At 37.1% G+C, this 27,004-nt stretch overlaps 1 protein-coding gene across 1 annotated transcript in view; it reads left to right on the top strand.

Annotated features, from left to right (window-relative positions):
* LOC123546994 (adhesion G protein-coupled receptor L2-like) overlaps positions 1-26,474 on the top strand; it is a 448,877-nt gene extending 422,403 nt beyond the window's left edge. Inside the window, exons 28-30 of the mRNA XM_053550531.1 lie at positions 8,699-8,779; positions 18,773-18,823; positions 26,366-26,474. Of these exons, the coding sequence (XP_053406506.1) occupies positions 8,699-8,779; positions 18,773-18,811 (120 nt within the window). The 3' untranslated portion in view covers positions 18,812-18,823; positions 26,366-26,474. The remainder of the gene's footprint in view (positions 1-8,698; positions 8,780-18,772; positions 18,824-26,365) is intronic.
* The last annotated feature ends 530 nt before the right edge of the window (positions 26,475-27,004 follow it).

Here is a 27,004-nt window from a genome sequence, read left to right as displayed (position 1 = left end):
TGGTCAGTTCTTTCCCCACTAGCATATACTTGACCTATCAGGAGGGGGAAGAAATTGACTAGTCAGTTCTTTCCCCCCTACCCAGTACTTGACCTGTCAGGTGGGGAAATGAATCAGTCAGTTCTTTCCCCCCTAGCATATACTTGATCTGTCGGGTGGGGGAAGAAATAAGTCTGACTAAAGTACATCTCCTACTATGCTTTGCTTAGGATCTGAACACAAGCTATTGATAGCCTCATTTTTCTTACTCTTTGACATTTGAATAAGTCGTCTGATTGGTTCAAAGAAAAAAGGATTTGCGAAAATAAAAATTCCAAAATATACAGAAGACGAATGTGAATGGGTCGTTCTCAGATCTTCGTTTAGAAGATCAAGTACTTTAGTCAGATTGGGGAAGAAATTGACTGGTCAGTCACTGACCAGTCAGTTTCTTCTCCCCACCCGACAGGTCAAGAACTTGACTATGTTTAAATCCCCAGACAGCAGCTGAGTAATCTAGTATAGGGGTGACACAGGAATAGTACATTTTTTCAAAGGTTTAAAATCCAAAATCATTAATTTTATGTATCTTCGAGATGACAATAGTTAATTCATATTATCAAATTATCTTCCTGATGACCTTTAGGTCAAGATCTTATCTTGATTATGTGGGGTAAAAAACTAGGTCACATGATCAAATCAAAGAAAGAGTTTGTAAACACTCTAGAGGCCACATTTATGACCCTATCTTCATGAAACTTAGTCAGAATGTTTATCTTAATCATCTCAAGGCCAAATTCAAAACTGGGTCATGTGGGATCAAAAACTAGGTCACTAAGCCAGTTCAAAGGAAAAGCTTGTTAACACTGTAGAAGCCACATTTATGACCCTATCTTCATGCAACTTGGTCAGAATGTTTATCTTAATGATTCCAAGGCCAAGTTTTAATCAAGGTCATGTGGGGTCAAAACCTAGGTCACTCGCTCAGATCAAAGGAAAAGCTTGTTAACATTCTGGAGGCCACATTTATGACCTTGTCTTCATGAAACTCGGTCAGAATGTTTATCTTCGTGATCCCAAGGTCAAGTTGGAATCCGGGTCATGTGGGGTCAAAAACTAGGTCACATGCTCAAATCACATAAAAAGCTTGTAAACACTCTATAGGCCACATTTATGATCCTATCTTCATGAAACTTGGTCGGAATGTTTATCTTGATGATCTGTACGCCATGTTCGAATCTGGGTCATGTGGGGTCAAAACTAGGTCACCCAGTCAAATCAAAGGAAAAGCCTGTTGACTCTCTAGAGGCTGTAGGCCCAAGTACTCATGTGAGCGATCCAGGATCATTATGATCCTCTTGTTTTTATGAACTGTGTAATGTAACAAAAAAGTAAAACTACGGCTTAAATTATTGCTGTATCTTAAAATATGATCTTTAGTACTTCTATTTTACATGTAATACTTTCATAAAGCAAATGAAAAGAACTGTTGTATTGTAAGTTGAATGTTGAAAATAACGAGTAATGCAATATATACCGTCCATCTGTATTGTCGCGGCACTTGACATGCAACTTAACGACATTAAACAAGAAACATCATAACAGAGTATTTCTTGTCTTTACCACAATATTTCATGTCATATGCATCAATTACTGTGTAAAAATGAATCGGATATCATTCAAGGAACATCCATGTGCACTTTGAAAAACAATAGTCAGCCATTGTTCGTGTGACGTCACATCACTAATTTCGCGGTATGGGTCAACAATTGTTGCAATCAAACTATCACAGGTTAAAAAGCACTAAATATTATTCAAACATTGAAAAGCTGTCTAAGTCAAACTAACAGGAACACTCAAAAGCCATTAAACGCCAGTTTAAACATTTTATTTGAACTGTTTACTTGGCACTATCGAAAATCTTCTCCTCTGTGCAGTGGACACACCAGATATTTTGCAAGTAAACCACAAGGTCGCGGGCGTGGTCATAATGTATCGGAGCCTAAAAATTGTAGTATTACTGAATATTTTCTATCTGATACTTATCTAACATGTTCCAATTTACTACTAAATATCATGGGTGTATTTTGAGGAGATGGGCCCCCATCCCCTCATCCCCCTTGAAATCCATCGAGTTTAGACGTTTTGATGTTTCACGTAATACTGATATTTCATTCATTTTTGTCTAGCTGGGGGATGTTACGTAAAATTTGATGTTCTCTAACCTATGGGCGGGACTTAATTTGCATAATTAATGAAGACAAATGTCGATTAGCTGGTAGACGAACTTGTAAACATTGCAAATATCTGCTTAATTAATGGATTTTTTTTTATTTTTGCAACGGATATGTGAAAAATACGATCTTAATAAATATTGACAGGTATTTAGCAAGGTAACTGCAGGTAAGAGCATTTTCCGCTAGCATGCATAAAATAGGTCACGAACTTTACATGTAAACACCATGTAGGTGGCGCAACTCAAATACTGCGAAATTAGTGATGACGCGAGATTAGTGATGTCGAGTATACAACTTTTTTTAACGTGTGAGTGGAGAAGTAGCTACTAGTTTAAATGGTGTTAAATCATCCAGGAACGCTAATTACTGAACTGGATATTTTATTTTGTTCTTCTTACTGACATTGTTAATAAATTTAATTTTTATGAACTGTTTCCTGTGTTTTCAGAATATATGTTTACTAGTTTTCTTTTGGTGGAGAAAATGGGTGGTAATATAAAAACGATACCAGTAAAGACCCGTTTTAAAGAGTGTATGACCTTGCAGTGCCTAAAAGTTTGTGTCGTATGTATCTCGAAAAGTATTTGACCTAGGATTATGAAACAAAATAGGAATATTATTCATTGTGTGAAGTTTTGCTCCTGGGGCTTTGTTTGAGATTTAACTTAGTCAAACCAGAGTTATGGCCCTTGATTTAGTCAGAAATATGCATAAAAGTTTGTGTCACACAAATCATAAAATTTATTTGATCTAGGGCCATGAAACATAATAGGAATATTATTCAGCATATGGAATTGTGCACCTAGGGTTTTGTTTGAGATTTCTGTTGGTCAAAAGTATTTGACTGAGAGTCATAAGACAATAGAGGATTGTTATTTAGCATGTGAAGTTGTGCACCTGGTGTTCTGTTTGGGATTTCACTCAGTCACACCAGAAGTATATTCGTTGACTTAGTGAAAAATGTCCCCTCATCCAAGCTTTAGTGTAGGATGAAGGGCATTATTGGAATAAAGCCGGAGGCTGAGCATGTATATATGGCATTCCTTCCAGGACGTAATATTGGTGACCGCTTTTGAAAGAAATAAATTACTACCGTCTAACCCATAGTTCACATGCATGCGCACGATGCCGGAAACAGAGAACAGCTGATCGTAGTTTAAAGCATCTGTTTGTTGCAGAAATCAAAATAAGGGAGGGGAAAAACCCACAAAATTGTTCAATAAGAGGTAGAGTTAGGGAGGGTATATACATGCTCAGCCTCCGGCTTTATTCCAATAATGCCCTTCATCCTACACTAAAGCTTGGATGAGGGGACATTATTTTCATAAAGCCTTTGGCTTTCGCATGTATATATGGCATCTTCAAAGGCAACAAAACAGATAAAATCAAACAACCAATTTATCATTATTAATACCCTCGGAAATCAATAATACAACAAAGTACATAATATTCAACTACCACTAATAAGTAATTTCAAAAACTGTCTATGTTATAAAAACTTCCCCTCTGTGCCACTGCAAAACAATGTCATATTCTCCACAAATAATATATGCTATGTGAAATTATTTAAACACTGCATCTGTAAAAGAAATATGATTTTTACTCAATGCATGCCTAAAATAAAATGTTCTGAAATTTTTATCAGTCTTCCAGTCAGCCGTATCTAAGATGATTTTTAATGAGCATCCTTTGCCAAAAGCGGCAGACGTAGATGCTCCTCTATATGAATGAGCCTTAAAAATACTAGAGTCAATACCAGACAAGCTAAGTACTTCTTTTAGCCAACGTGCGACTGTACTACTTGAAACAGCTTTATAAGTTTTGTATGATACTAGAACACTTCTACTTAATCTGTGTTTAGATGTAACGTCAATATAATGCAAAAGGGTGTGCATAGCACATAACGATTCATCCTGAAAGTGTTCAATCTTCAAAACAAAAGAATGACCTATTCTAGAAGCTTTCAATACATTAGAAAATGAAAAAACAACTGCCTGTTGTTCTTTTATCATATTGTCTAAATTCATAGAAATTAGAGTCTGTGCCCTAGGAGCTGTAGCTAACGCTACTAAGGCAACAACTTTGAAAGTCAACAATTTAAGTGACAGTTTATCCAAAGGCATCAGAAACCTTAAAAACTGTAACACAATGGAAACATCCCATGTAAATAAATATTTTGGTTTAGGTGGTTTCTGTAAGAAAACACTTACATTACCACACCATGAATTTCCAAAAAACAGCAGCGTTTGCAATAACATCGCTTTGTGGGTGTTGATAACTGAATATGATTTACCTGTCAAGAACAAAGAATACAAATAATTAATCACTGTTGCTTCAGAGGAACGAAAGGGATCACTAAACCTGATATCATTCCACAAATACCATTTTTCCCATGCATATCTGTACTGCTTACGGGTCCCTGCTGCCCAAGATTGAAGGATGAACTTTGCAACATCTGCTGAAAGGCGTCTACTTTGGAGCGCTTTCCTGAGACAGTGGCTGTGAAGATCTTCAGTTTCTTTCCCAATGGGTGTATACTTCTCCGCTGTGTGACATCATAAGCAGATCTCTGTGCCTTGGTAATCTAACTGGAAAAGAACACAAACTTTCCAAAAGTAAAGGAAACCATGCCTGCGAAGGCCAAAAAGGAAACACCAGTATAGCTTTGTCAACCTTGTCTTGTACCAGTTTATTCAAAACTTTCCCAACTATATTAAAGGGGGGAAATAAATAAGGTTGAAGTTTTTCCCAAGACTTGGAAAAAGCATTGACAAATTTCGCACCCGGTTCCGGAAACCATGTAACAAAACTGTCGAGTTGATGGTTTAACCTTGACGCAAAAAGGTCAATATCTGGAACAAAACATTGATGACAGATTCTTTCAATTCTGTGGAATCTGAAAAATTACGCGAATAAAAGTCTGCAATGCTGTTTTCAGTACCTGGAATATGAACAGCTGATATTTGAATATCTCTAACTAAGCACCACTGCCAAATGTGCTTGGCAAGACTATCTATAAGTTCAGACGCCATTCCACCAAGGTCATTCACGTAAGAAACTGCTGATACATTTATCTGACTGTACCTCTATGTGTGTGTTTTGACAGTCTTTATAAAGTGTTTGAAGGGCATAAAAAATACTGAGCAACTCTAAATAGTTTATAGAATGTCCCCTCTCATCATGGTTCCACCTACCATTTGCATGCCTTCCTGATGCAGTATCTACACATCCAAAACCTTCAAAAGACGCATCTGTTCTACATTTCAATTCAACTGGAATTGGCCTAATTCTTTTGCCATTTTTTGAATATACATTATTTATCCACCAGACTATGTCTTGTTTACATAATTCAGACAGTGATATTTTGTTGTCAAAATCAGTATCATTTCCCAAACCAGTAATTTTATCTCTTTCCATTGATCTATAATGTAGTGGTGCTTCAAATACTGCATAAAAGGCATTAATTACTAGTCCTATAAAGGAAGCCAGTTCTCAAACCACCACTACATCTTTCCCTAACAAAATTTTGGCTTTGGTTAGTATTTTCTGCACCTTTTCATCAGTCAGAACTCAACAGAATCAAGCACAAACCCCAAAAACACTATTCTCTGTGTTGGGACAAGAACAGATTTCTTTTCATTTAGAGTAAACCCTAGAGATTGCAAGGTATTTGTAATAGTTACAGAATTAGTTTGACAGACATCCTTTTCTTGATTCATGTTCAAAGAATCATCCAAGTAGAAACTACATCTAATGTCTTGTTGTTTAAACCAAGCATATACTGGTTTCAAAATTTTTGTAAACAAAAAAGGAGCTATCTTAATTCCAAATGGTAAACAAACAAACTGATAATAAGCTCCATTCCACTGAAACTTTAAATATTTTCTTGAACTTAGATGAATAGGCACATGAAAGTAAGCATCCGTCAAATCAATTTTTGTAAAGAAGTCCCTTTCTTGAATGAGATCTAACACAATGTTAAAAGTTTCTTGTTTGAAGTGATTGTAAGGAATAAATTTATTCAACTACTTCAAGTTTATCACTGGTCTAAATTTTCCATTCGGTTTTGGAACAATAAATATAGTTGAAATGATTTCACCTTGCTCTGGAAATGATTCAACAATAGCACCTTTATTTAATAATTCCTGGACTTCATTATCAACAATTGACTTGTGTTCTTGATTAAAAGGAATTTCATTGGGTACCCTATCTTGAAAAGGCTGTTGATCAAACTCAATTCTATAACCTGAAATAGCCTCTAGAATCCACCTATCATTTGTGAACTTTTTCCATGTATAAATATAAAACTTAAGTTTACCTACACAAGATGTTGCATTTATTCCTGCCCGTTTGGGGCTGTAACTGTTGCCACTGGAGCCTTTCTTGCAGGCCTAGACCTAGCAGAATATGGTCTATACTGTTGCCCTCTCTGCGGATATGGCTGGTATCTACTAGGATGTGCCTGATAACCATAAGAACCACCGTAACTTCTACGTGGAAATCTGCTCCGATTACTACCTCTTACAAAGCCTGCACCTCTGACAGAGTCTTTACCAAGATATGCAAAAGATTCACAGTTCTTTACTTCCTTAGATATATCATCGCCAAAAAGTTTTGTATTGATTGGCATTGACTTATGACACAATGCAGCATACTTCCTCTTAAGTGCAGATCTGATCATATATCGTCTTCGGACAGATAAATTATACTGTATTTGTCCTAGAACTGTAAGAGCATCTGACAACAACGACTTAACTTCAGAATTACATGATATCTGTCCTTTGAAAACTTCTGCTAATCTGATAATTGGCGCAAAATCTATGGCTGCCAAATTCTGAATGTCAACAAGAATTTTATCCTGCCCATGGGCCTTCTTGTCCAAAATCTTCCAAATTTCTTGGTTAACTAATGGAGGGTTAACCATCTCACAATTCTCAGGAATTTTATACCTTGCTAACAATGAGTCTATATCACACTGTTGCGTACAAGAAACATTAATCAGTTTTGCTAAAGTATCTGAAACAGCCTTGCCTTTCTCTAGTATTTTTAATTTAGATAATTCCCAGACACCATCATCAGGATCACTATTACACGAGTCATTAAATAAAGCATTTGAAAACTGCTTGTTTACATCTGTATTTGTATTCACATTATCATACTGTGTCCCTTCTGGGTATTCATAGTCAGAAATATCGTCGGGATTCACCTCGACATGAATATTGGGCATATTCTGCAATTCTCCACCAAAAACATGTTTTTCTGAATCAGGAGCCGAAGTCTCTTGATTAATACCCAATAAAGTCCTAAGACTATCAATGTCTTTCTGAGTCATAGTAGAAAAGTCAATTTCAGCATTTCTAGACTTCTGTTTATTACCTTTTTTAGTTTTACTTTTAGCACAAGAGTCCGAAGACTTCTTGCTTTTACCTACCAACTTTTTTCCCTTAGCTTTATCCGAAGATTTAGCTTTATCTGAAGCTTTATCCGAAGATTTAGCTTTACAATTCCCACTTGTCTCTAAATCTTTAGAGCCCGAAGGCGTTTCATCTAACACAATAACAGAAGTGGGTGGGGTAGGTTTACTTACAACCAATCTAATTCTAATCAGTCTCCATCGTCAGAGAGTGACAACGAATCAGGGTCAGACATTTCAAACCGCAAACTCGCGACAATACAAACCCAAAACACAAGCGTTTATACGATACACTGAAAAAGCGTGCCACCAGTCACCACGCCGGAAAGGAAATGATCAGCTGTTCTCTGTTTCCAGCGTCGTGCGCATGCGTGTGAACTATGGGTTAGACAGTAGTAATTTATTTCTTTCAAAAGCGGTCACCAATATTACGTCCTGGAAGGAATGCCATATATACGTGCGAAAGCCAAAGGCTTTATGAAAATAATACACATAAAGGGCTTAGAAATTTGTGTTGCTTATGTCTTAAAAATATTTGACCTAGAGTCATGAAACCATGTAGGAATATGAAACTAGAAATAAATGTTATTTCTGTTGTCATAGCAACCACAATTCCAAAGCACTCATGCATCATGAGAATATGGAGATGTATAGATTAAAAGCTTTGATGAAACCAAAAATACACTGTTAAGTTATTTTTGAGTAAATTCATTTTAATTGTTTCTAAATATTCAAATGTATGATGGTTAATTAGTGATACACTTAATATGTCCCATAAATGACATGAAAAACACACATCATTTACGATAACGTCGTACTGCTTTTATGACTTCTTAACAGCACATCTCTAAATGCCTTCATTGGCTTACTGAAAAGTATTGTAAGTCTTGGGGCTCAACTAGTGAAGATAATTTCTTCAAATTTTCATATTTGAAAGGTAAAAGAATGTTCTTCATGAATAATTTGTTGAATTTGATTTTTTGTCACTGACACAGGTTTTGTCATGTAACAGCCCATATTTATAAATGTAACAGGAGAAGAGAATCAGTGAAAATTAAAATGATTTCAGATTCGCCAAGCCCTAAAACACAGGAAAGAACGTAGAAGAACTCTTGCAACATTTAGCTCCGAGTTGAAGAACACCACAAAGGTTTGTTAAAGCATTCTGATTATACATTGAAATCTCTCCATTTTTAGCTCACCTGTCACATAGTGACAAGGTGAGCTTTTGTGATCACCTTCGTCCGTCGTCAGTCCGTGCGTTCGTACGTGCGGCCGTCCGTCAACAATTTTTTGTCATCTCAATAGATGTTTCATTTTTTTTTAACCAAACTTGCACACAACTTGTATCACCATAAGATCTCGGTTCCTTTCTTGAACTGGCCAGATCCCATTATGGGTTCCAGAGTTATGGCCCCTGAAAGGGTCAAAATTAGCTATTTTGACCTTGTCTGCACAATAGCAGCTTTATCTATGATTTGATTTTTACAAAACTTGCACACAACTTGTATCACCATAAGATCTTGGTTCCTTTCTTGAACTGGCCAGATTTCATTATGGGTTCCAGAGTTATGGCCCCTGATAGGGCCAAAATTAGCTATTTTGACCTTGTCTGCACAATAGCAGCTTCATTTATGATTTGATTTTAACTAGGGATGGGAACGAATATTCGAAAATCGGTCGAATATTCAATATGAAAATCAAATTCGAATATTCGTAAGTTGGTTTTTTTTTTCAAAATAATTATGATTTTGGACAATATGAGCATGCTAATTCTACAGAATAAAACCATGTCATGTTTGTTTATCGCGTATCAAAAAATGTTCAATTAACAAGAATATAACAATGCATAATTGGCAGGGGCTATTTACAGATTAACACTTTGCAACAGGCGTCAATGTGTCAGATGCATGTCAAAAGATGTCCAGTTAACAAGAAAATTGCACTGCATAATTACCTTGGGTCATCGCTACGGATTAACAGTTTGTATAAGACGTAGATGTGATATCTTTTTATCTTTTGTTCATTTTTATTGGCGCCTGTTTTATGTAACAAGTTGTAGAATTTTTTTTTTTCGAAAACAATACCTAACTTGTAGATGTTGTCGATCTTTTCACAATATGTTGTACGACATTTCAGACTATCCACAGAATCGGTTTTCATCCGCAATCAGCCGTATTCGAATTAAATTTTGAAGTACTTTATAATTAAATCAAGAAATAACATATGATTGGTGCATAAATTCATGTCGAAGGAGGTTTAAGTCTGCCTTACTTGCTTTTTACATGACGATTTTTACACGCTGATTGAAAAATTACAAAATGGCGGTGTAATACAACAGCACGTCACGTGTTTAAATGGGACGACCTGCTATTTTTAGATAAAATTGCGACGATCTAAATCGTTTTTATTTTTAGCTCATCTGTCACGAAGTGACAAGGTGAGCTATTGTGACCGCTTGATGTCCGTCGTCCATCGTACGTAGTGCGTCGTGCGTAGTCCGCCAACAATATCTAAAAAAATCTTCTTCTTGAAAACCACTGGGCAGAATTACACCAAACTTCACAGGAATGATCCTTGGTTGGCCCCCTTTCAAAATTGTTCAAAGAATTGAATTCCATGCAGAACTCTGGTTGCCATGGCAACTGAAAGGAAAAACTTTAAAAATCTTCTTCTCAAAAACCAGAAGCCCTAGAGCTTAGATATTTGGTGTGGAGCATTGCCTAGTGGACCTCTACCAAATTTGTTCAAATCATGACCCCGGGGTCACAATTGACCCCGCCCCAGGGGTCACTTGATTTTACATAGGAAAATCTTCTTCTCAGAAACCAGAAGCCTAGAGCTTAGATATTTAACATGTAGCATTGCCTAGTAGACCTCTACTGAAGTTGTTCAAATCATGACCCCGGGGTCACAATTGACCCCGCCCCAGGGGTCACTTGATTTTACATAGGAAAATCTTCTTCTCAGAAACCAGAAGCCTAGAGCTTAGATATTTAACATGTAGCATTGCCTAGTAGACCTCTACTGAAGTTGTTCAAATCATGACCCCAGGGCCAAAATTGACCCCGCCCCAGGGGTCACTTGATTTTACATTGATTTCTGTAGGAAAATCTTCAAAAAAAATTTAAAAATAAATGAGAAGGCCTAGAGCTTAGATATTTGACATGTAGCATTGCCTAGTGGACCTCTACAAATTTGTTCAAATCATGACCCCAGGGGTCAAAATTGACCCCGTCCCAGGGGTCACTTGATTCTACATAGGAAAATCTTCAAAAATTTTCTAAAAATAAACCAGAAGGCCTAGAGCTTAGATATTTAACTTGTAGCATTGCCTAGTGGACCTCTACAAAATGTGTTCAAATCATGACTCCCGGGGTCAAAATTGACCCCGCCCCAGGGGTTACTTGATTTTACATAGGAAAATCTTCAAAAAATTTCTAAAAATAAACCAGAAAGCCTAGGTCTTAGATATTTGACATGTAGCATTGCCTAGTAGACTTCTACAAAATTTGTTCAAATCATGACCCCTGGGGTCAAATTGACCCCACCCCATGGGGTTACTTGATTGTACATAGAAAAATCTTCAAAATTTTCTAAAAATAAACCAGAAGGCCTAGAGCTTAGATATTTGACATGTAGCATTGCCTAGTGAACCTCTTCAAAATTTGTTAAAATCTTGATTCCCCCTCCCCCCAGGGTCAAATTGACCCAACCCCAGGGGTTACTTGATTGTACATAGGGAAATCTTCATAAATTTGCTAAAAATAAACCAGAAGGCCTAGATCTTAGATATTTGATATGTAACATTGCCTAGTAGACTTCTACAAACTTTGTTCAAATCATGACTCTCGGGGTAAAATTGGCCCCGCCCCAGGGGTTACTTGAATGTACATCGGAAAATCTTCCAAAAAATTTCTAAAAATCATCAGTTTGACATTTGAAACATGTAGCTCATATTACTCAGGTGAGCGATCCAGGGTCATCATGACCCTCTTGTTTGTATCATTTTGAAGCTAAAACAGTGAATTAGTTAAATATGTTCATGATTATACTGAAAGAATCGTGAAATAAAACGCTAGGATCGGCAGGTTTTGCTAGGTAGGATCGGGTTACCTGAAGCAAAAATTTTTTGGCCTTATTACGTACGATGATCCACGCTTTAGACAAATGTGTGTATGCCAATCACTTAATAAAAATTTAAAGCTTTCATTAAAACAAACCGAGTATTCGAATATATTCAAATATGGCAAACCGAATATTCGAATATTGATTTCAGTATTTGTCCCCATCCCTAATTTTAACCAAACTTGCACACAACTTGTATCACCATAAGATCTTGCTTCCTTTCTTGAACTGGCCAGATCCCATTATGGGTTCCAGAGTTATGGCCCCTGAAAGCACCAAAATTAGCTATTTTGACCTTGTCTGCACAATAGCAGCTTCTTTTATGCTTTGACATTTATAACCAAAAACCAAGGAAATATACCTTTTGTTTGTTGGAGACAAAGGTGTGCTACAAGCAATATGCACCCTGTCCCATTTTAACAGTACCCTGCCCTTTTAAGAGCTCTTGAAAAATCCCTATAAATGCACATCTTTCTGTTTAAAAGAGTCTGTTGAAAGTTGATATATGATGAATACGAGATTGTGTTGTTAATAAGCATGCTAATTTAATTTTGTATCATCACTGCTAAAAAAACTTAAAATTGTTATTTATTTATTTGTTATAAGAAAATATAAAACACAAAAGATATGACATTTATACATAGATAGTAAGTGTAACAAGTATTATGTTGTTTATTTTATACATGCACATATCCCTTCTTTATGCATACAAAACAGACCACGGCTTCAAAAAAATGGATTGGCTCCAAAGTGGCTCTAAGATTTTGGAAGTGGCTAAACTGGTGGCTCTAACTTTTAAAATCCCAGCGGACGCCCTGATACCGATTCGTCAAAAAACTTGGCCGCTGGAGGGCGTGGTCACTTTTCCCTATATGTATATAGTGGAAACTTTAAAAAATCTTCTTGTATGAAACTGCTGGCCTGATTTTAGAATAATTTTACACAAATGGCCCTTGTGTGACCCTGTACCAAGATTGTTAAAATTATTTTGATTCATCAAAAAACATGGCCGCCAGAGGGCGTGGTCACTTTTCCCTATATGTATATAGTGGAAACTTTAAAAATCTTCTTGTTTGAAACTGCAAGCCTGATTTTTAGCTCGACTATTTGAAGAATAAGTAGAGCTATCCTACTCACCACGGCGTCGGCGTCACACCTTGGTTAAGTTTTTCGTACCAGTCCACATTTTGACAAAGTCTTTTGAGATAAAGCTTTGAAACTTTCAACTCTTATTTACCATCACCATGGCCAGTTATAGGCAAGAGTACATAACTCCATCAAGGATTTGGCTGAATTATGGCCCCTTTCGACTTAGAAATCTTGGTTAATTTTTTCGTACCAGTTCATATTTTGACAAAGTCTTTTGAGATAAAGCTTTGAAACTTTCAACACTTGTTTACCATCACCATGTCCAGTTATAGGCAAGAGCACATAACTCCATCAAGGATTTTGGCTGAATTATGGCCCTTTTTGACTTAGAAATCTGGGTTAATATTTCGTACCAGTTCATATTTTGACAAAGTCTTTTGAGATAAAGCTTTGAAACTTTCAACACCTGTTTACCATCACCATATCCAGTTATAGGCAAGAGCACATAACTCCATCAAGGATTTTGGCTGAATTATGGCCCTTCTTGACTTAGAAATCTGGGTTAATATTTCGTACCAGTTCATATTTTGACAAAGTCTTTTGAGATAAAGCTTTGAAACTTTCAACACCTGTTTACCATCACCATATCCAGTTATAGGCAAGAGTACATAACTCCATCAAGGATTTTGGCTGAATTATGGCCCCTTTTGACTTAGAAATCTTGGTTAAGTTTTCCGTACCAGTTCATATTTTTTGTAAAGTGTTTGACATATGGCTTTGAAACTTTTATCACTTGTTTAGTATAATAGTCTCTGTCTGTAGGAAAGAGTACATAACTCTGTCATCTATTTTGGCTGAATTATGGCCCTTTCTGGACTTCGAAATTGGTTCTGTTTTCATACAAGTCCACGTTTTGTCAAAACTATTTGACATATGGCTTTTAAACTTTGAACACTAAGTCTTGTTTATCATTATGATTTCCATCTGTAGGCAAGAGTACATAACTATTTTGACTGAATTATGGCCCTTTTTGGACTTTGAAATTGGTTCATACATTGCCATTTAGTGCAAGACTTATCGAAATCAAAGAAATACAGGAACATTGTTTGTCTAATCCATTTATTTCTTTTGTCTGAATATCTGTGGAAATATTTTGACCCCATTCTTCAATCAGTTCTTCGAATAGTCGAGCGCGCTGTCATCAGACAGCTCTTGTTAATTTTTTTTACACAAATGGTTCTTGTGTGACCCTCTACCAAGATTGTTCAAATTATACCGATTCGTCAAAAAACATGGCTGCCAGGGGGCGTTGTCACTTTTCTTCTCTGAATCAATAATAGCTAAAGCCTTGATATTTGGCGTGTGATATCAGGTTTGTAATGTCTTCCATAATTGTTCAAATTATTGCCCTAGGTTTAAAAGTGTGTGTGACATGTATATAATATAGGCTAACATAGAAGAAACCTAACTGTACTTATACAAACACACTTGAAGCCTTATACACAGGTGAGCGCTTTAGGGTCAATGACCCTCTTGTTTTTTTAAAAATCTTCTTGTCTGAAATTTCAAGGCCTAGGCCTTTGATATTTGGTATGTATCATTGCCTAGTGGATCTCTAGCAAGATTGTTTGAATTATGCCCCTGGGGTGAAAAGAGGCCCCATGCTAGGGGTTACTTGTTATACGAGTTATATAGGAAAAAATACTTAAAACATTATTAGATCATTATTTCCTAGACTGTTTAAGTATAATTACCTGATGACCCCAAATGATTGGGGTCACCTGACTGTGACCTTGACCTACTGACCTACTTCTTGTTATCCCCCGACGAAAGTCGGAGGGATATAGTTTTGGCGTTGTCCGTCCGTCCTTCCGTCCGTCTTTCCGTCCACAGCCATATCTAGGAAATGGTTGGGAATATTTATTTAAAACTTCATATACATGTTCACCACTATGAGTTCTTGCGGCCCGTCAAGTTTCAGTCAGATTGCCCAAGTAACACCAGAGTTATGGCCCTTAGAAGTTTCTAGTGTTAATTATATAGGGTACTATAAATATGGCAATTTCTGCATCATAACTTTTGATATATTTGACCTTGAACTATGAAACTTTAACAGAATTTAGAGCACTATAATGTGGTTGTGCATACACAATTTTATATGGATTTCTTTTGTAACTGCAGAGTTATTGCCCTTTAATTGTCTAAAAATCCACATATTTGTACATAACAAACTTGCCATTTGGCAGAATTTCATTAAATTTCTTTTATTCTTTTCTGTGAACATTAATTATAAACATATGAAGTTGCGCACCCACACCTGGTCGCCCACTTGCCTTGCTCACCCGGGGTGACCCCGGGGTCAAAATTGACCCCGCCCCAGGGGTCACTTGATTTTACATAGGAAAATCTTTAAAAATCTTCTTCTCAAAAACCAGAAGACCTAGAGCTTAGATATTTGACTTGTAGCATTGCCTAATGGACCTCTACTAAAGTTGTTCAAATATTGACCCCGGGGTCAAAATTGACCCCGCCCCATGGGTCACTTGATTTGACGTAGGAAAATCTTCAAAAATTTTCTAAAAATAAACCAGAAGGCCTAGAGCTTAGATATATCACTTGTAGCATTACCTAGTAGACCTCTACAAAATTTGTTCAAATCATGACCCCCGGGTCAAAATTGACCCCGCTTCAGGGGTCACTTGATTTTACATAGGAAAATCTTCAAAAATTTTCTAAAAATAAACCAGAAGGCCTAGATCTTAGGTATTTGACATGTAGCATTGCCTAATAGACTTCTACAAAATTTGTTCAAATCATGACCCCCAGGGCCAAAATGACCCCGCCCCATGGGGTTACTTGATTGTACATAGAAAAATCTTCAAAATTTTCTTAAAATAAACCAGAAGGCCTAGAGCTTAGATATTTCACTTGTAGCATTGCCTAGTGGACCTCTACAAAATTTGTTCAAATCATGACCCCTGGGTCAAAATTGACCCCGCTCCAGGGGTCACTTGATTTTACATAGGAAAATCTTCAAAAAATTTCTGAAAATAAACTAGAAGGCCTAGATCTTAGATATTTGACTTGTAGCATTGCCTAGTTGACTTCTACAAAATTTGTTCAAATCATGACCCCCGGGGTCAAATTGACCCCGCCCCATGGGGTTACTTGATTGTACATAGAAAAATCTTCAAAATTTTCTAAAAATAAACCAGAAGGCCTAGAGCTTAGATATTTGACATGTAGCATTGCCTAGTGGACCTCTACAAAATTGGTTCAAATCTTGACCCCCCCCCCCCCCCCCCCCGGGTCAAATTGACCCAACCCCAGGGGTTACTTGATTGTACATCTTCATAAATTTGCTAAAAATAAACCAGAAGGCCTAGATCTTAGATATTTGATACGTAACATTTCCTAGTAGACTTCTACAAACTTTGTTCAAATCATGACCCCCGGGGTAAAATTGGCCCCGCCCCAGCGGTTACTTGATTGAAAATCTTCCAAAAAATTTCTAAAAATCATCAGTTTGACATTAGAAACATTTAGCTCATATTACTCTGGTGAGCGATCCAGGGTCATCATGACCCTCTTGTTTTTCATTTTTGATTTTCCATCAATATTTATAATCAACATGTGAAATTTTGTTTCCTCTCCTGTTCCCCCGCACCCCCACACCCTTAAAAAATAAATATATATACATATATATATTTCCATTCCTTTTTTTTTTTTAAATGTTCAAACCTTCAACATGTTAAGTTGTGACTGCACAAGCCTTGCCCTCAGTCATGTTCAAGATATCTTACCAGTGTTCTCATAAGGACATCTGTTTTTTTAAGTTCAAATGTACATGTTAAACAACAACACCTGGTACCAAACCACTCAAAGACAATATTTCATTCCAGTTAAACTTCAAGCTCATATTTCAATTAACTGCATTTAATTTTAAAAGCTAAGCTTATTACAGTAAGCATATCCCATTCAAAATAAATTCTTTAGTCAGGATCAAAGTATCATACATTTATTATGTACTTTTTGATTAAACATTTGTTTTCTGTTAAATTGATTTTGACTAATGAAATTATTTGCTTCTTATTAACGTCCTTAACTTTTTGCCGGATATATTTTTTGGCCATTCCTCACCACAAACCCTTTCGGCGGGGGATACCAATTCATCGAATTTGCTTGTTTTTTAAGATACAGCCTTGAAATTTAGATGACATGTACAGTTTTGCACACTGATCTTAAAACTGACTTTCAGTGACCATGAATGTGACCTACTGACCTACTTTCTTAATATTTTAGCATCAGTTTGACATTTGAAACATGTAGCTCATATTACTCAGGTGAGCGATCCAGGGTCATCATGACACTCTTGTTTTTATTTTTTAATTTTTTTTTTTTTTTTGAGCACTTGATTACTAAATTAAGTAATTGATACTCGGAACACCGAGCAAGTACTTGGTTAACTTTTGCCATCCCTAATATTGACCAATGAGAACTATTTTAACAAATCTAGACAAGTTCTTTGAAATTTTTAATTTGTCTCAATACAGACACCCCCTATCTTAATTGGTAATTAAGTTTAAGTTTTTACTAGTAAGTTCATTTATTAGTTGCATTAGTTTTTTTAAAATATAATTTATAATTTGTCTTGCAACTATTACTAAAATGTGTATGTTCTAGTTGTAAACAGTCAAGTAATAAAATATAAACCAGACCATGAGCAGCATTTCCTATACGGCTTCCAATAAAGCAATACACTGGTTTTTTGTGACTAGATACATAAATAAAGCACAATTTATATACTATTATAGTCAACACTTTAATATTACATAGATTTTGCTACAATTATCTCACGCAAAGTGGTATATAAGCAGGCTGCATTTGTAACTACGCAGTATATATTATTACCATTATCTGAAGCTGGAAAGAATCGGATTTTCCTCTAACAGTATGACTGAGCTGAACATTATTAAAGGTATACATACATTTGTATGGTATTTGATTGTTTTTTTGTATCCGCCTCAATGCTAACATAATCTTATACAGACTTTCAAAAATCAAGTCATTTATTAATGCAAAAAGCCTAACAAAGTAGTTCTACCTCCTTCTCCAAACAGTCTTTTTGCATAATTACGCTATCATATTTAAGCTAGCAGACATATCTAACAAAGTGTGTATCATATAAAAACAATGCGTTTAATATCGGCAATTGTAAATGAAAAAGACATGTAAGTTCGCTAATGTTCAAGCCAGTTTACACGAAATTCACGAATGTAACGTTTAAAATATCGTTTTACCTGCATAGCCATAGCAAAACAAGAATAATAATTATTGCTCCGCCCCATCAGGTTTCTGAAAGTTTTGATTTAAGCTTTTATAATTGCTCTTTATCTTAGGGTAGAATTTAAAAAAGATTTACCTGGCCAATAAAGTGTTGATATTAGGAAAAATAATTAAGTTGAAGTTTTTTGAGAAAACTGAATTGGCTTTGTTGATTTCAGAAAATGGCTTTTATTTGACAGATAGTTATAATACAAAAGAACCAAATGAAAAAGCAACCCCTGTTTAAAGTGAATTGACTCAGAAATTAAATAGTAATGGAAAATTGCAAAGGTGTCAGTATTAGGAAGGTGTCGGATTTAAAGACCTGCTCCAATCCTACCTTTTAACCTTAAATTGTCACTGAAAAAGTATGAAAATCCTGATTATGAACTACCAAATAAAGTGTGGTGCATGGCTGTTAACTGTTACCTATTGTAATCATGGGTTGCATACACACAATAGAATTTGAATAGCTGAGGAGCAGGGCTTTAACAAATCTTAATCTTAGTAGTGGTTATTGAGCTGTGACTTAAAATTTTGCATAGTTTGCACACTTAGTTAGGTATGCTGTAAGGGCTTATATGTTGGTATTGCTTTCCAGGACAGACATTCACAAAGTTTGGATCAATCTCAAAAGTGATCAGTTCAAAATGTAAGTAGTTTTGACACATATATATTTTGCATCCCTACCATCTCTTCTCACTTCAATACTAAGAATAGGTAGTGTCAGTCAGGTGATTCTTTTCAATTAAATTGTTAAAGTTACCTTTAATGGTCTTCATTTTCATTAGTATGTAATTTTCATGAGAGACGTAGGTACAAGTACCATATGATGAAAAGCTACCTTTGCATTTATGCCCCTCCCCCTTCAAAGAATAGGGGGTATTTTTCTCTGCTCTTGTCAGTGGCATTGGTAGGTCAGTCCGTATAGAGTGAAAGGTTTCCGCCCAGTAACTTTAGAACCACTTGACCCAGGACATTAAAACTTGGTAGCATAGTTGGGTTATAAAGTAGATGTCCCCTATTGCTTTTGAGGGTAAACAGGTCAAGGTCACAAGGACCTAAGTCTCGAAAACCATTTCCGCTTAGTAACTTGGACCCATTTGACCAACTATCTTCAAAGTCGGGAAAGGGCCATAATTTCAATTAAATTCAACCAAGAGTTCTCTAACTTGGCTATTTCAGTAGGTATAATGACTAGACAGCCTTGTGTGAAGTTTCAATCCAATACATGCTATGCCAGTTACTGAGAAACTTTAAGGTGTGACAAAGATGACAGCAGTGGCACTGAGTAGAAAAGCTCTCACTTTTCTTAGAATATTCCAAGCCAGAACCTTGAAAACCATTTCGGCTCAGTAAATTGAGAATCACTTGACCCACTATCTTCAAACTTGATGGTATGATTGGGCTTAATGAAGTAGATTGGCCCCTATTTCGGGGTTAGTAGGTCAAAAGTCAAGGTCATAGTCATTACAGGACTGAAAATGGGACAACCCATTATGGGCAAACAACCCTTGTTTTTACAGTATTATTTCATAGGTGCTCAAATCACTTAAATTGCCCCTTACCTATGTTGGTGCTGATCGAAATGTGAGGAAGCATGAAAGGTTGGTGCTTCTACTGAGGTGTCCCCCTTTGGTTAAAATAATGCTCAGTGAACATCTTGTGTCTTCATCCACTATTAACACTGGAGACTCGTAATACAACTTTTTAGCTCACCTGTCACATAGTGACAAGGTGAGCTTTTGTGATCACCCTTCGTCCGTCGTCCGTCGTGTGTCCGTGCGTCCGTCCGTCCGTGCGTCCGTCCGTCCGTCAACAATTTCTTGTCTGCACGATAGTGGTTTCATTTATGATTTTATTTTAACCAAACTTGCACACAACTTGTATCACCATAAGATCTCGGTTCCTTTCTTGAACTGGCCAGATCCCATTATGGGTTCCAGAGTTATGGCCCCTGAAAGGGCCAAAATCAGCTATTTTGACCTTGTCTGCGCAATAGCAGCTTTATTTATGATTTGATTTTTACCAAACTGGCACACAACTTGTATCACCATAAGATCTTGGTTCCTTTCTTGAACTGGCCAGATCCCATTATGGGTTCCAGAATTATGGCCCCTGAAAGGGCCAGAATTAGCTATTTTGACCTTGTCTGCACAATAGCAGCTTCATTTATGATTTGATTTTAACCAAACTTGCACACAACTTGTATCACTATAAGATCTTGATTCCTTTCTTGAACTGGCTAGATTCCATTATGGGTTCCAGAGTTATGGCCCCTGAAAGGGCCAGAATTAGCTATTTTGACCTTGTCTGCACAATAGCAGCTTCAGTTATGATTTGAATTTAATCAAACTTGCACAAAACCTGTGTTGCCATAAGATCTCAGTTCCTTTGTTGAACTGGCCAGATCCCATAATGGGTTCCAGAGTTATGGCTCCTGAAAGGGCCAAAATTAGCTATTTTGACCTTGTCTGCACAATAGCAACTTCATTTATGATTTGATTTTAACCAAACTTGCACACAACTTGTATCACCACAAGATCTTGGTTCCTTTCTTGAACTGGCCAGATTCCATCATGGGTTCCAGAGTTATGGCCCCTTGAAGGTCCAAAATTGGCTATTTTGGCTTTTGCAGCCATATAGAGACTTCATTTATGGTTTTATTTGATACAAACTTCCAAAATATCTTCAACAACAATAAATCTTGGATTCCATGACAAATCAGATCCAATCGTAGGTTCCAGAGTTATTTTATATTGATTACCTCCCTGATTGTAGTCAAAATGGATTTATATCAGTAAGTACTTATAGGACTTATTTGAAATTTCATTATTATCATTAGTTGGACTGAGTCAATCAGGGTAGATAACTATGGACTGATTTTATGTCAAATTACCTCCCTTTATTTCAAATTAAAATGGGTATATCTCCGTAACTAATGAAGATACTGATCTGAAATTTCATTTCTGTCAACAGATTTATTTGGCAGATCCTTCTTTTGTTCACTTACAATAATTTTCTTTTTAATTACTTCCCTTTTACGTTAATATAAATAGCTTATTTTTAGTAACTTTTTTTATTATTGGCCGTAGGGAAAAACCGAGACCACTTTTCTGTGGTACAACATGGATGGTACTTCCAATTTTTAGGTGTATTTTGACATATCTGTACCTTGTAAGAATTTTTTTTTTCTTTTTGGTTAAATTTCTTTCCTTTGTTGTTCCTGTCCTTTGGACTTAGATATTTTTTCTGAGGACCTTCTTGTCCTCAAGTGCAATGATAACAGGTGAGCGATATAGGGCCATCATGGCCCTCTTGTTTAGTCTCATTTTATGGTTTTTAGATTTGTGATCGCTCACCATCCATCATCAGTTCATTACACTTTTCTCAAGATGACATCTTCTCTGAAACTACTGGTTAGAATTGCACCAAACTTAGTTTGGATTATCCTGGCATGGTCATCTAAAAAGTAACTTCAAATGTTTCAGATTGGCCCCTTTTAAGATAGAAAAAAAAACTTTAAACAATATAATGGTTCTTCATCAAACTTGGTGTGTAGCATCATTACAAGATCCTCTCCTAAGATTGTTCAAATGGGGGCGCTTTGACCTTTTCAGGGGCCACTAGAGCTGAAGATAGGTAAAACTGTTAAAAACTACTCATGAACCACTCGATGGATCGTCACGAAATTTGGTCTGTAGCATCATTACAAGGTCCTCTCCCAATTTTGTTCAAATTGGGCCACTTATGCCCTTTTATTTGGGCCCTTTTAGGGGTCGCTAGAGTTAAAAACAGAAATACATTTAAACAACTTCTTCTCTTGAATCCCTTAATGGATTTTCATCCATTATCTGTAGCATCATTATAAGCTCCTCCCTAAAATTTGTTAAAATGGAGCAGTTTGGCCACTTTTATGGGTTTCTTGAGCTAAAATAAGAAATACCTTTAAACAACTTCATCTCATGAACCGCTTGATGGATCTTCATCAAATGTAGTCGGATTCATTGTTGTAAGGTCATCTCCAAATTTTGTTTAAATGGGAGTTCTTTAGAAACCACTAGAGCTAAAAATAGAAATACCTTTTAATTTTTTTTTATGAAACTGATGTATCGTCATGAAATTTTGTATGTTCCATCACTGTATAGTCTGCTTCCAAATTTAAACTAATGGGCATCCAGCCTCTTTTAAGAACTGCTAGTGCTTAAGAAAATAGACATACCTTTAAATGGCTCCTTAATGGATCTTCATCAAACTTTGTCTGTAGCATCATTGTAAGTTCCTCTCCCAATTTTATACAAATGGGGGCACCTGGCCCCTTTGAGGGTCCATTAGAGCTAAAATAGAAATACCTTTAAACAACTTCTCATGAATGACTTGATGGACTAAACTTGGTCTGTAGACTGTAGCATTATTGTAAGATCTTCTTCCAAACTTGTTCACATAGGGGTACTGGCCCCCTTTTAGGAGACATTAGAGATAAATATAGAAATACCTCTTGAACCACTGGATACAGATAACCATTATAAAAAGACTGTCCAAATCACTGTCAGTGTGCTCCATTGGTCTGTGTGTACTGTCCAGATCACTCTCAGCGTGCTGCATTGGTCTGTGTGTATTGTCCAAATCACTGTCAGCATGCTCCATTGGTCTGTGTGTACTGTCCAAATCACTCTCAGCGTGCTCCATTGGTCTGTGTGTACTGTCCAAATCACTCTCAGCGTGCTCCATTGGTCTGTGTGTACTGTCCAAATCACTCTCAGCGTGCTCCATTGGTCTGTGTGTACTGTCCAGATCACTCTCAGCGTGCTGCATTGGTCTGTGTGTACTGTCCAAATCACTGTCAGCATGCTCCATTGGTCTGTGTGTACTGTCCAAATCACTCTCAGCATGCTCCATTGGTCTGTGTGTATTGTCCAAATCACTGTCAGCATGCTCCATTGGTCTGTGTGTACTGTCCAAATCACTCTCAGCATGCTCCATTGGTCTGTGTGTACTGTCCAAATCATTCTCAGCGTGCTCCATTGGTCTGTGTGTACTGTCCAAATCACTGTCATCGTGCTCCATTGGTCTGTGTGTTTGTCCAAATCACTGTCAGCGTGCTCCATTGGTCTGTGTGTACTGTCCAAATCACTGTCAGCGTGTTCCATTGGTCTGTATGTATTGTCCAAATCACTGTCAGCGTGCTCCATTGGTCTGTGTGTATTGTCCAAATCACTGTCAGCGTGTTCCATTGGTCTGTGTGTACTGTCCAAATCACTCTCAGCGTGCTCCATTGGTCTGTGTGTACTGTCCAAATCACTGTCAGCGTGCTCCATTGGTCTGTGTGTACTGTCCAAATCACTCTCTCCATTGGTCTGTGTGTAGTGTCCAAATCACTGTCAGCGTGCTCCATTGGTCTGTGTGTACTGTCCAAATCACTGTCAGCGTGCTCCATTGGTCTGTGTGTACTGTCCAAATCACTGTCAGCGTGCTCCATTGGTCTGTGCGTACTGTCCAAATCACTCTCAGCGTGCTCCATTGGTCTGTGTGTATTTGTTCCACCCAGTTTTAAAGACCTGAGAAGCATACAGTGTTTTTAGCTCACCTGTCACAAAGTGACAAGGTGAGCTTTTGTGATCGCGCAGTGTCCGTCGTCCGTCCGTGCGTCAGTGCGTCCGTAAACTTTTGCTTGTGACCACTCTAGAGGTCACATTTTTCATGCGATCTTTATGAAAGTTGGTCAGAATGTTCATCTTGATGATATCTAGGTCAAGTTCGAAACTGGGTCACGTGCCATCAAAAACTAGGTCAGTAGGTCTAAAAATAGAAAAACCTTGTGACCTCTCTAGAGGCCATATATTTCATAAGATCTTCATGAAAATTGGTCAGAATGTTCATCTTTATGATATCTAGGTCAAGTTCGAAACTGGGTCACGTGCCATCAAAAACTAGGTCAGTAGGTCTAAAAATAGAAAAACCTTGTGACCTCTCTAGAGGCCATATATTTCACAAGATCTTCATGAAAATTGGTCAGAACGTTCACCTTGATGATATCTAGGTCAAGTTCGAAACTGGGTCACGTGCCTTTAAAAACTAGGTCAGTAGGTCTAAAAATAGAAAAACCTTGTGACCTCTCTAGAGGCCATATATTTCAAAAGATCTTCATGAAAATTGGTCAGAATGTTCACCTTGATGATATCTAGGTCATGTTCGAAACTGGGTCACGTGCCTTCAAAAACTAGGTCAGTAGGTCTAAAAATAGAAAAACCTTGTGACCTCTCTAGAGGCCATATATTTCACAAGATCTTCATGAAAATTGGTCAGAACGTTCACCTTGATGATATCTAGGTCAAGTTCGAAACTGGATCACGTGCCTTCAAAAACTAGGTCAGTAGGTCTAAAAATAGAAAAACCTTGTGACCTCTCTAGAGGCCATATATTTCACAAGATCTTCATGAAAATTGGTCAGAACGTTCACCTTGATGATATCTAGGTCAGATTCGAAACTGGGTCACGTGCCATCAAAAACTAGGTCAGTAGGTCAAATAATAGAAAAACCTTGTGACCTCTGTAAAGGCCATATTTTTCATGGGATCTGTATGAAAGTTGGTCTGAATGTTCATCTTGATGATATCTAGGTCAAGTTCGAAACTGGGTCACGTGCGGTCAAAAACTAGGTCAGTAGGTCTAAAAATAGAAAAACCTTATGACCTCTCTAGAGGCCATATATTTCATGAGATCTTCATGAAAATTGGTCAGAATGTTTACCTTGATGATATCTAGGTCAAGTTCGAAAGTGGGTCACATGCCTTCAAAAACTAGGTCAGTAGGTCAAATAACAGAAAAACCTTGTGACCTCTCTAGAGGCCATATTTTTCATGGGATCTGTATGAAAGTTGGTCTGAATGTTCATCTTGATGATATCTAGGTCAAGTTCGAAAGTGGGTCACGTGCCATCAAAAACTAGGTCAGTAGGTCAAATAATATAACAACCTTGTGACCTCTCTAAAGGCCATATTTTTCATGGGATCTGTATGAAAGTTGGTCTGAATGTTCATCTTGATGATATCTAGGTCAAGTTCGAAACAGGGTCATGTGCGATCAAAAACTAGGTCAGTATGTCTAAAAATAGAAAACCTTGTGACCTCTCTAGAGGCCATACTTTTGAATGGATCTCCATAAAAATTGGTCAAAATGTTCACCTTGATGATATCTAGGTCAAGTTTGAAACTGGGTCACATGCCTTAAAAAACTAGGTCAGTAGGTCAAATAATAAAAAAACCTTGTGACCTCTCTAGAGGCCATACTTTTCATGGGATCTGTATGAAAATTGGTCTGAATGTTCATCTTGATGATATCTAGGTCAAGTTTGAAACTGGGTCAACTGCGGTCAAAAACTAGGTCAGTAGGTCTAAAATTATTAAAATCTTTTGACCTCTCTAGAGCCCATATTTTTCAATGGATCTTCATGAAAATTGATCTGAATGTTCACCTTGATGATATCTAGGTCAATTTCGAAACTGGGTCACGTGCGGTCAAAAGCTAGGCCAGTAGGTATAAAAAAAGAAAAACCTTGTGACCTCTCTAGAGGCCATATTTTTCATGAGATTTTCATGAAAATTAGTGAGAATGTTCACCTTGATGATATCTAGGTAAAGTTCAAAACAGGGTCACGTACCTTCGAAAACTAGATCAATAGGTCAAATAATAGAAAAACCTTGTGACCTCTCTAGAGACCATATTTTTCAATGGATCTTCATGAAAATTGGTCAGAATTTTTATCTTGATAATATCTAGGTAAAATTCAAAACTGGGTCACATGAGCTCAAAAACTAGGTCACTATGTCAAATAATAGAAAAAACGACGTCATACTCAAAACTGGGTCATGTGGGAAGAGGTGAGCGATTCAGGACCATCATGGTCCTCTTGTTAGTATTTGTAACCTGTCGTACTGATTTATGTATTCAATTTCTACTGCCTCTTGAACTTTCAACACCTGGAACATATTATGGTCCTCTTTGAAAGTTGCACTCTCTAGCCAGCTTAAGCTCTGAAACTCAGTTGAGCGATCTAGGGCCACCATGGCGTCTTGTGAGTTTAGGCTTTACAGTGAAGGAGCATGGTTATTCACCAGTGTAAAATGTGTATATTAGTAACATATAGGTGAAAATATGTAAAGTAATCAAACAATTATATATTTTTCCTTTTCAGTTATCCTAGATGTTAACAGTGTGATGAATAGGGGGAATAAGAAAGAATTCCTGTACCAGTAGTGTGGAATCTTCGTATATCATGATTTTATGTGCATACTGTTCTTTTATTTATTTATTTATTTTGTTGGGTTTAACGTCGCACCGACACAATTTTAGGTCATATGGCGACTTTCCAGCTTTAATGGTGGAGGAAGACCCCAGGTGCCCCTCCGTACATAATTTCATCACGAGCGGGCACCTGGGTAGAACCACCGACCTTCCGTAAGCCAGCTGGATGGCTTCCTCACGTGAAGAATTCTGCGCCTCAAATGAGGTTTCGAACCCACATCGATGAGGGGCAAATGGTTTGAAGTCAACGACTTTAACCACTCGGCCACGGAGGCCCCGCATACTGTTCTGTTAGCAAGATTCTGCTTCAATACAACACTAGTTTCTTATTATGTCTCCCACATGTAGTGGGGTCGACATTGATTTAGTGCCGTCTGTCTGTCTATGTCACAGAGTTTGTCTACACAACTTCTCCGACACCACTGGACAAATTTACACCAAACTTCACAAGAGTGATCACTGCAAAAACTTATTGTGCTTACCATCAACATTTTTTTTTTTGGTTTGATGATTGTCAGCAGTTATGATT

This window comes from Mercenaria mercenaria, chromosome 9 (genome assembly GCF_021730395.1).
Source record: "Mercenaria mercenaria strain notata chromosome 9, MADL_Memer_1, whole genome shotgun sequence".
In the NCBI taxonomy this organism is placed as follows: Eukaryota; Metazoa; Mollusca; class Bivalvia; order Venerida; family Veneridae; genus Mercenaria; species Mercenaria mercenaria.
This window is presented reverse-complemented; position numbering and strand designations above follow the sequence as displayed.